Source organism: Sorex fumeus, unplaced genomic scaffold (genome assembly GCF_029834395.1).
Source record: "Sorex fumeus unplaced genomic scaffold, SorFum_2.1 ptg000063l, whole genome shotgun sequence".
Lineage (NCBI taxonomy): Eukaryota > Metazoa > Chordata > Mammalia > Eulipotyphla > Soricidae > Sorex > Sorex fumeus.
The window spans coordinates 4,315,452-4,326,316 of NW_026606120.1; the positions used below are offsets into that span (position 1 = coordinate 4,315,452).

The 10,865-nt window shown below is 47.7% G+C and overlaps 1 protein-coding gene across 1 annotated transcript; it reads left to right on the forward strand.

The window, feature by feature from the left end:
• The first annotated feature begins 2,820 nt into the window (after positions 1 to 2,820).
• On the forward strand, positions 2,821 to 10,345 carry LSM2 (LSM2 homolog, U6 small nuclear RNA and mRNA degradation associated). The gene is made up of 5 exons (XM_056127762.1): positions 2,821 to 2,937; positions 3,507 to 3,574; positions 9,425 to 9,455; positions 9,753 to 9,812; positions 9,900 to 10,345. The coding sequence occupies exons 1-5, from the start codon at positions 2,935 to 2,937 to the stop codon at positions 10,023 to 10,025; spliced, it is 288 nt and encodes a 95-aa protein (XP_055983737.1). The 5' UTR covers positions 2,821 to 2,934; the 3' UTR covers positions 10,026 to 10,345.
• Positions 10,346 to 10,865: the final 520 nt, after the last annotated feature.

The window sequence follows — 10,865 nt, forward strand, 5'->3', positions numbered from 1 at the left end:
TATTTCCAGTCTTCCCAGCTTGATTTCTTCCTTATGGATGGTTGTCACTCAGTAAATCTGTTCCTAAAGCAAATTATCTCTGGCTCATCAGACTGTAAGTGTAGCTTGAAAAGTAAAGAGTTCATGAAGAGAGTATGTGTGGTCTAATTGTGAACTATGGATGATAAAACTGGTAAATGCAAAGTAACTAAATTTCCACAAGTTAATGATTTCAAACAGGAGAGTACTTTTATTATTATTATTATTGTTATTTATTATTATTGGCCACACAGGTTAGTGCTCAGGGATCATTCCTGGTGAGACCATACGGGGTGACAGGGATAGAACCCAGTGTTGGCATGTTTAAGGATGTAAGGCACCCAACCTGCTCTACTATCACTTTAGTTCCCTCCAGAAAATACTTCTGATCATCTTTTGCCCAGGTAGAGCAGCTGCCAACTATGTAGTTACTGCTTATGTAAGTATAATTAACTAGAGTCATGGATCAGAGCTTACTGGGCTGAGTACATGCTTTGCATGTGGGAGGCTGAGGCTAGATCTCTGGCACCATATGGTTCTATGAACACCTCACAGAACAACCACCAAGCTGAGCTAGGAGTAGTCCCTGAGCATCTCCAGCATGTAGCTGGCAAACAAACATTAAGAAAACTGTAGTGATAGACTTTACTTACGGTTCAGCTGGGGTAGAGATTGGGGCAAACTTCAGTTTAATGGCGAGGTCTAAGAAATCCAGCATTATGTGCACATATGATCCATTATCATATCCTTTACAATCAGAAAATATTTTTACAACAAATTCCTGAAAATGGGTACTTTTATGCAAACTGAGAAACAGATGATTTTGTGTGGATTTTTGTTTTATTTGGGGGAGTCATACCCAAGGGTGCTTGTGGTAGCTTTTGGAGTGCTGAGGGTCGAACCTGGGTCTCCTGCATGCAAAGTATGTATTCCTGCCCATTGAGATATCTCTGTAGCCCAGTGTGGTATTTTTTTTTTTACCTATTGTGTCACTAGAGCGCATTTATAAAAATCTTGGGTTGAAGATATGGCTCAAAGGGTAGGACGAGTGCCTTGTCCTTGTGAAGCCCTGGGTTTCATCCCCAGCATAGCTTTTCCTGAGTCCTGCTAGATGTGACCCAGCACCTTAGCAGCCACCACCAGCAAACAACAAAATTACCTGGGGACATGAGTGCATTTGTGTTCCTTTTCATATGAGGGGTCAGTAGTTATGAGAATAGGTATTTTACTTTTTTTTTTTTGGTTTTTGTGCCACACCTGGCTATGCTCAGGGTTTCCTACCAGCTCAGGGATCACTCCGGTTGGACTCAGGAGACCATATGGGTTGTCGGAATCAACTCTGGGTTGACCATGTGCAAGGCAAATGCCCTACCCTAAATATTATCACTCCAGCCTGGGAATAGGTACTTCTACCCTAGAGCTTCCCAGTTTCATTTTAGCCTTTTACAGGACATCCCTAGGCAAGTGTGCAAGAAATATAGAATGAGGGTAGGTCCTTTGGAAAAATGTTTATTGGACTTAAAAAAATATTTTTTTAAATTTTCTGGGTTTGGGGCCACACCCAGTAATACTCAGGGCTTACTCCTGGCACTATGCTCAGAGATCACTGGTGTAGGGCTCAAAGGACCATATGGAGCGCCAGAGATCAACCCTAAGTTGGCTTCCCACCTAGTCTATCTCCACACTAAATATGGTCCCCCAGAATCACCAGCAGTGCTCTTTGAGCACAAAGGTAAGAATAAACGTGAACACCCCTGGTGTTGTGCTCCCTCAAAAAAGAAAAACAAACCCAAAATAAAATTAAAAATTAAAATGTGTGCTTAAGATCCTGATATTGGGGAGCTTTTCCCCACCTTGTTCTGAGGATTGATGCTAAGTCTCCTGCATTCAAGGTATATACTTGGCCAATAAACCACATTCCCTGTCCTTACAAAGAAACAGAAACTTATTCTAAGTGTGATATACCTACAAAAAAGTATATGGCACAGTTTAGGGTAAGAGGAATAGTACACACCATAGGGCCTTTACCTTGCACGTGCCAAGTACAGGTTCCATCCCTAGCACCCTAAATGTCCCTCAAGCCTGCCAGGGTTGATCCCTGAGCACAGAGCCAGGAGTAAACCCTGAGCACAGCCAATCCGAGTTTAATTCCCTCGATCCCAGGTAACCCGTGCATCGCCAACGATTCCCGAGTGCAGAGCCAGGTATAAATTTTGAGCATGACGGGTGTAGCCCCCAAACAAAAACAAAACACCACTCCCCCCAGCTTCACACATGCAAAGGATGGAGCCACATCCCCAGCCTTCCAACAGCTTTCTTTTTTCTTTTTGGGTCACACCCTGTGATGCACAGGGGTTACTCCTGGCTCAAGCACTCAGGAATTACCCCTGGCGGTGCCTGGGAGACCACATGGGATGCTGGGTTGGCCGCGTGCAAAGCAAACGCCCTACCCGCTGTGCTATCACTCCAGCCCCTCCAACAGCTTTTAATGGGAAATCTCGGTAGGGTGTGAGCAATCATGCTGTGGGTCTGCACAGTCACAAGAAAAGAACAAAACTCCATTGGGGTTAAAATAATAAAAGTTTTCGAAAAACCGCCTCCCGCCCCTGAAAACGGTAAAACCACTAAGGCAGCTACGGCTGAAAAGCCGCGAACGACCCTGGGCGGCGCCTGCGCGGTGGGAGCCCGGGCCCGCGGAGGAAACGGAAGAGCAGAAGCCCCGCCCCCGGGGTGCCCGCCCCGGCCCCGCCCCGCGCGGCTCCGCCCCCCGCCCCGCGCGCTCAGCTCTTCCCTCTGCGGCTGCGCGACTCCGCCTCGCCCCGCACGCGGGCTCGTGCTCCGGATCCCGCCCGGCGTCCGGCGCGCGGACCCCGGCCCGGTTCTGACCGGCCTGGCCAGCACTCCCGCGCAAGCACCATGGTGCGTCCCGTGGCGTCCCGGGGCCTGAGTCCTGGCGGTTTGGACGGTTGGGGGCGGCCCCGGGGGTCGCGGCTTTGTTCCTGGGGCTGGAGTTGGGAGGTTGGCATTTTCCCTCCATCCTCGTTCCTGCGCCCCAGGTGTTTTGAGGAAAGCAAATGGGACTTTGCTTTAAGAGGAAAAAGTCTCTGAGCGAGTCGGTTGGGGACCGCTAGACCCTGTAGGAGGTCTACGAGGTCGGGTGGGGGAACGTTCTGCTGCTCACAGGGACCCCGGAGGCGGGGAGCGCGCGCTGTCCAGGGCTGCGGGCGGAGCCCCTTTGAGTGCAGGGGCCCGAACCAAGCCTCGGTGTGCCTGCTGGACTGCTGCTACTGGGCTGCTGCGGCCCGGCCCCTCTGGGTTTTCTTTTCGGGGATCCAGGAAAGTGCAGCCCCTGTCACCGACTCTTAGCTCCCAGATGGCTTTGAAATGAGCCCTGTACCATTCTTGGCTAATGATGGTAGTGGGGGCGGCCTTCCTTCCCGGCGTGTCCCTTCCCACATGATGGTTTTTCCCCCTTTTTTGCCCTTTAGCTCTTCTATTCCTTTTTCAAGTCCCTTGTGGGCAAGGACGTGGTGGTGGAACTCAAGAATGACCTGAGGTAGGTGCCCATGGAAACGAGCCTGCTGCGAAGGACAGCCCAGAGCCTTGGAAACACTTGAATTGGACAAGCATTTGGGGGCTGAGCGAAGTGGAGGAGAGAAGTAACATCTGTGCCCCCGAGTTCACAGATTAGCTGGAAGTTGATTCCTGTGCTGAAGAACAATACCAGGAAGTGGCTAAATATTACTGTTATTTTTTGTTTATTTGGTTTGGGACCTCACCTGTTGGTGCTCAGGATTTACTCCTGGCTCTTTGCCCAGGGATCATACCTAGCGAGCTTGGGGGACCATATGGGGTGCCAGGGATAGAACCAGAGTCCGTGGGATACAAGGCGAGTACCTACCTGTTGCAATATTGCTTCAACCCCATCGATAAAGTTTTTATTTATTTTTCTTTTTGGGTTGGGTCACACCCAGCGATGCTCAGGGGTTTCTTTTGGCCCTGCACTCAGGAGTCACTCCTGGCGGTGCTCCCGGGACCATATGGGATGCTGGGAATCGAACCCGGGTCGGCCGCATGCAAGGCAAACACACTACCTGCTGTGCTATTGCTCCAGCCCCAATAAAGATTATTAAGGACCAAAGAGGGCAGAAACAGCCATCTACACACACACATTTTTAAAACAAAATGAAATTTTAGAAAATTATATGCACCTTTAACCACATTTGTACACAAAGATGTTTGTGGTTTTATTTGTAATAGCCCAAACTGCAAGGAAATAATCACCAATGGGGAATATATTAATTTAACTAAGCTACTTCCCCACTATACACCCGTCACATAAAAATGAGAAACACTAATACTGAAAGATGTTCTGGAATACTACTTAAATCATATGTCCTCCCTTTTAAAGAAAGTGTAAAGATAATACCAATGCAGCTCCTCTGCCTTGCTTTTACTTCACCTGTCCCCTTGTGTCAAACTTTCTAATCTTTATGACTTGGATAGAATACCGTATTCTTGGAGAGATCGTGTTTTTTTCTTTATTTTCTTTATTGTCAGAATATTTTCTTTCTAGTAGGGACTTCTTTGTGATTTGTGATTTCTTTTTTTGTTTTGGGGGCACACATGGCTCTGTGCTCCAGGATCCTGGTGGGGCACTGGGAACCATCAATAGTGCTGGGAATCCAAATCAGTTCGGCAGTATGCAAGATAGGCAAGCCCCCTACCTGCAGTACTGTCATTCTGGGCCTATTGTGATTTCATATAAGTGAGTTTTCTATTAGGTCTACACTTCTTACAGGCCAAGGATTATAATTATTTATTTTTCTGTATGCTGCTGGTGATCAGACTTGGCCTCACGTACAAGACAAGTGCTCTACTGCTGCACCACCAGCATCCCCAGCACTCAGCACCAGGATCTCGCCATTGCTTACCTAGCTGGCCAGCTTGGGCTTAATGCAGCATTTAATATATCTGTGCTGAAGAAAAAGTTGCAAGGAGAACCTCCTATGGCTGCTGCTTGAAATACTTTGTATTAACAATTTGATCTCACATCATTACATTTGATAGGAGTGTTGCTGTTTTACACAAGAAGAACCTGAAGCTGAAGATAATGCTCAGTGGACACTCCATCCTGGGGTTGCCCGTTGTTCACCTTCAGGAAATTAATTTACATTTTTTTCGGTAAGGGGGCACTCTCAAGCAGTGCCCAGAAGCCCAGGGTCACTCTGATGATATTCAGCCAGTGGTCCTTCGGCTGCATCGACTCTTGTGACATCAGAGACCTCCAGTCCCATATTCCTCTCTCTGTGGGGAATCCGACATTCTTAAAATTAGTTTTCTCACCTGCAATAAGACTATTTTTCAAAAGAAAGCAAATTGCTCAGCATTGCAGGGATGTGGGTCAAGTGGTAGAGTACATGTCTCGTATACATGTGGCTCTGAGTTCCATCCCCAGCACTGTGTTATTCTATCCCCTTAGCACTTCCAGCGTACATGGCTTCAGCATCTATTTATAATACCAAACCCAGGACTTCACATTTGCACGGCAAATACTCTACCACTGAAGTATGCCCATACCTCCTCAACAATTTAACAAAAATTGTTCATGTCTACACAGCTAGTCAATAACACGCTGGAACTAAAATCCAGTTCTGTCTGACTCTTAAAAAAAAAAAAATTGGGGGCTGGAGCAATAGCACAGTGGGTAGAGGTGTTTGCCTTGCATGCGGCCAATCCGGGTTCGATTCCCAAGCATCCCATATGATCCCCTGAGCACCGCCAGGAGTAATTCCTGAGTGCATGAGTCAGGAGTAACCCCTGTGCATTGCCGGGTGTGACACCCCCCCCCAAAAAAAAACTGTCGGGCTGTAAAGATAGTTCAGTTGGTAGGGTGCTTGCCTTTCATGCAGCTGATCCAGGTTCTAGTCCTGGTATCCTATATGGTCCCCAGCTTGCCAGGAATGCAGTCAGGAGTGACCCCTGAGCACTACCACGTGTGATCCAAAAACAAAAATAGAGGGACCAGAGAAAGAGTACAGCAGGTAAGGTTCTTACTTTGCACATAGCTGACCTGGGTTCCATCACCGGCATCCCATTCCATCCAGTCCCCTGAGCACTGCCAGGGGTCCCTGAGCACCACTCAGTGATTCCTGAGTGTAGAGCTAGCAGTAATCCCTGAGCATTGCCTAGTGTGCATCCCCTCAAGAAAAAAAAAAAATTTTAATAAAAAAGAAAAAAAAAAGTTGTGAAGTAGCAGAGAGGTACTGTACCAGGGATTAAAGCACTTGGCTTGTACAAGGCTGACCCCAATGCAGTCCCTGGCACTGTATATGGTCCTGTGATCACCTCTAGGACTGATCTCTGAACACAGAGCCAGGAGTACACCCTTGAGCATTGCCAGATGTGGACCCCCCCAAAACAAATATTAATTGGGTCAGGGGCAAAACTCATGCTTCACGTGTGATGCTCAGATTTCTTCCTGCAAAACCAAGCCATTTTACCAATGCAATTGTGAAACAGATCACTTAATAGTATGTTGTAGATATTTTCCATGCAAGTAAAGTGAGTGTTTCACTTTTTGGTGTTTTGGGTTTTGTTGTTCTTGGGCCTAACCCACAGGGCTCATCAGAGGCTACTCCTGGTTCTGTGCTTGGGGGTCTCTCTCAGTGGTGCAGGAGAATGAAACCAGGCCTTCCACATATATTCAGCCAGTTGAACTATTGTTTCAGCCCTTTTTTTGCTACATCCAGACATGCTCAGGGTTTACTCCTGGCTCTGTGCTGAGATATCACTCCTAATAAGGGTTGGGGGAACACATGGGGTGCTGGAGATTTAATTCAGGTCACGCATATTCAAAGCAAGCACCCTACCTGCTCTGGCCCTATTAACATTCTTGTTTGTTTTTTGGCCCCAACTGGCAATGCTCAGGGTTTAACTCCTGACTTTGCATTCAGGAATCAGTCCTAGTAGTGCTCCGGCAACCATATGGGATGCTGGGGATCAGACCCTGGTTGTCTGCCTGCAAGGCAAGCACCCTACTCACTTTACTATCTCTCTAGCCCTATTTGACATTCTTAAAGTCTGGCATTTCTTTATTTTTGTTTTGTTTGTGGGCCATACTTGGCAGTGGTCAGGGCTTGTTTCTTGCTCAGTGCTCAGGAGTCATTCCTATAGTTGCTCAGAGGACTGTACATGGTGTAGGAGATTGAACTGGGCTCCAGGTGGGCGCAAGACAAGCTCCTTAACCCTATACTATCCAGCACCTCAGTGGCATTTCTGTTATATGATTAGAACAAATTTAACCAAGACCTTGCAGTTAGAACACCAGGCTATTTTCAGTTATTTTGTTTAGTTTTGTTTTTTCAGCCCACCCAGCAGTGCTCAGGGGTTACTCCTAGCTCTATACTCAGGAATCACTCCAGGTGTCACTCTGGGGACTATATGGGATATGGAAACCCAGGTCAGCTGTGTGCAAAGCAAGTACCCTACCTGCTGTACTATTGCTCCAGCCCATTTCCAGTTTTTAATACCCTTAATATTAAGAATATTAATATGCTGCTCTAAAAAATCCTCATCTATTTATTTTTGTACGTGTGTGATCATTTCAAGAAAAATTCCTTTAAATGTACAGTTTTTGGTTTTTATGTCACACACATCAGTGTTTCAGACTCATTCCCAGCTGTACTCGGGTGTCTCCTGGCAGGGTTAAAGAACCGTACGTGGTAATGGGGCTAGAACTCGCGTTGGCCATATGCGTGGCAAGCTCCCTACCTGTTATATTATCTCTCTGGTTTCTGTGTTCCTTGAATGCATTGGTCTCCTTCTCGCCATATTTCCTAAATCTCCCAGGCACCGTACGGTCCCTCACAACCTCCTGGGAATAGCCCCTGAGCATTAGTTGGGTGTGGCCCCAAAATATACAGAAATAAAAGCACAATGCTAGCAGGCCAGGGATATGGCTTAGCCATAGAGTATTTGCCTCCCAGGTGTGAGGCCCAGGTTCATTTCACAGCACCCCAAAACAAAGAGCATTGTTAAGTACTTAACAAATGGGGCTCTGGCTGCAAAGCAATAAATATTTGAAAATAGCTGAGGATTCTAGTGCTCAGACAGACCTGGACTGAATACCTTTCTTCTCTGTGCCAAACGTGGCAACTTATATAACAGGGTTTTTGTTTCCCTTGGTGTAGTTTTATAAAGATGACAGTTTGGGATGTGACTCAAAAGACCTGCTGTGCATGCCTTGTTGCAGGGCCCCGCGTTTGATCCCTGACACTTGTTTCCCCAAGCACCAAGCCTGGAGCAGCATCAGAGCATCACTGGCTGTAGCCCAAAACTAGTCCTCCCCCACCCCCAAATTTACAAAGACTGCTCAGAATCTAGGTGTAGCACATAGCATCTGTTCAGTGGTAGCAGTTAAGAGTATTTTAGCGTTTGGGGGCTTGAGCGATAGCAGAGTGGGTAGGGCATTTGCCTCGCATGCAGCCGAACCCGGTTTGATTCCCAGCATCCCGCATGGTCCAGAGCACTTCCCCAAGCACTACCAGGAGTAATTCCTGAGTGCAGAGCCAGGAGTAACCCTGTGCATCATCAGGTGTGACCCAAAATGCAAAAAAAAAAAAAAGTATTTTAGGGTTCAGAGCAATAGTACAGTGGGTAGAGCACCTGCCTTGTACACAATCAACCTAGGCTCAATCTCCAGTGTCCCTATGGGTCCCCAATCTCACCCAGAGTGATTCCTGAGTGCAGGGCCAGGAGTAACTCCTGAGCACTGCTGGGCACTGCTGTGTATAAAGACCCAATTTTTTTTTTTAATGTGGGGGGAGCTGAGGTGTGTCTTAGTAGTAGGGCAGTTGCCTTTGCCTGTGAGAAGTGGCTAAAACCTGAGGGAGAGGTGTGAGATCTAAAGTAACATCACTTGGGCATGAGCTGTAGTATACTTGCCTTGCATGCGACTGACCCAGGCTCAGTCTCTGGAATCCCATATTGTCCCGAGTCTACCAGGAGTGACCCCTGAGCACCGCAACATGTAAATAGCCTTCCGTGCCAGCCCCCCACCCCCACCCCCGGTCAAAAAAAGTTAATACACTGCAAGTACCGTCTTTTCAATTCCACAGCTTTGTATTACCAACTTCTAACTTTCTTGAGGGGATGGGGGGAGGCACACCCAGCAGTGCTTAGGGGTAACTACTGGCTCAGCACTCAGGAATTACTCCTGGTGGGCTTGGGGACCATATGGGATACCCAGAATTGAACCTGGGTTGGCCAGCACCCAACTGCTGCTGTTCTATTGCTCTGGCCCCTTAACTTCATTTTTAAGGTTTCCCTCACCCAGGTTCTTGTCTCTGAAATCTTTGTTGACTTTGATGTAAACTAATGTTCTCCTTCCTTTTGACCCTGACAGCATCTGTGGAACACTCCATTCTGTGGATCAGGTGAGATACAACAAAGGTCCAGGGCCTGATCTTGGGGAAGGACAGGAAGAAGAGCTTCATTTCAGGGGCAGGGTGGGGGCCACAGCCAGCAGTACTCAGGAGCTTGCCCAGGCTCTGTACTCAGGGATCACTCCTAGCCATGTGAGGGCACCATATACGATGTCAGGGATCGGACCGTGGCTGGCTGCATGCAAGGCCAACGCCTCACCCGTGCTCGCTCTGGCCCCCAGGGAGCAGCTTCAGGCTCCTTATTGTGTCCTGTTCCCAGGACTCACTGTGTTTCATTTCTTTTCTTAGTATCTCAACATCAAATTAACGGATATCAGTGTCACCGACCCTGAGAAATACCCCCACATGGTGAGTTCTTGGAGATGATGGTGCTGAGGGAACTTCCCTTAGAGTCCAAGCTTTGTAAGGTTGTTTTCACATTTTCTTTTCATTTAGTTGTCGGTGAAGAACTGCTTCATCCGGGGCTCCGTGGTCCGGTATGTTCAGTTGCCAGCAGATGAGGTTGACACACAGTTACTACAAGATGCAGCAAGGAAGGAGGCCCTGCAGCAGAAACAGTGACAGTCCCGCGGCCCTCTGCCCTCCTGGCCCAGCCAGGACCCTCCCCTAGACAGTCGGGTGCTGTGTTGTTTTGTCATGGCTTTTGTTTGTTTTTTTTGAAGAATGAACAGGTGAAAAAAAATAATAGTGGGGGGCAACTGTCCTCTGTTGAGAACAGGAAACTAGATCCATAGGCCAGGGAACTGCCAGCCCTTCCCCCCCTCCTTTCCGTGGGCAGCAGAGACCCTCCCTAGATCTCATCAGGGCAGGAGGTGATTCATTTTGGGATGGAAGGAATCTGTCTCCCGCATCGGGAATAAAATTTATGATGGCAAATTTGAGTTGTGGTTCTGAGTGTGTTTGGCTACTGACCGTTGGAAGATGGGAGAGGAATGTTGAATTCGTCTAAACCCTCTTATTATTCCAGCCCAAAATTCAGCTCATCCCAGCATTAGCTGTTATACTTTCCTTGGTGTAAACCAAATAAACTTCAACTGGACTATAGCATGTTTCTTTTTTTTAAGTTAATTTTGCCTTTTCCCCTTGAGCAGGGCGAGGTGTGTTTACTGGCTATTGCACATCAACTTGTAGTGTTCCCACACACGAGCGGTGCTCACAAAAGTTCACTCCCTTCACACACATTCTGGCTGTAGTGCTGGGGTTCACACTCTGATTAGCGCTCACAAATCTTCTCGTTGCACTGACCAGGGCTTGCACACACAGCTGACTCAGGGTTTGTAGGCAGTATGACCCAGTGGAAGTGCCCCGATCGCGCTCACTGCATGTAGTGGTATCACAGACAGAACTTTCAGCCTTAGACTTGCAAGGCAAGTGTTCTCAGCCACCGGAGCCATCCTCCTG

Bases quoted from the DNA above. Each gene is read 5' to 3' on its own strand.
- LSM2 (XM_056127762.1), top strand. The intron at 3,575-9,424 runs GTAGGTGCCCAT...TGACCCTGACAG, and splicing joins GAACTCAAGAATGACCTGAG to CATCTGTGGAACACTCCATT. The intron at 9,813-9,899 runs GTGAGTTCTTGG...CTTTTCATTTAG, and splicing joins CTGAGAAATACCCCCACATG to TTGTCGGTGAAGAACTGCTT.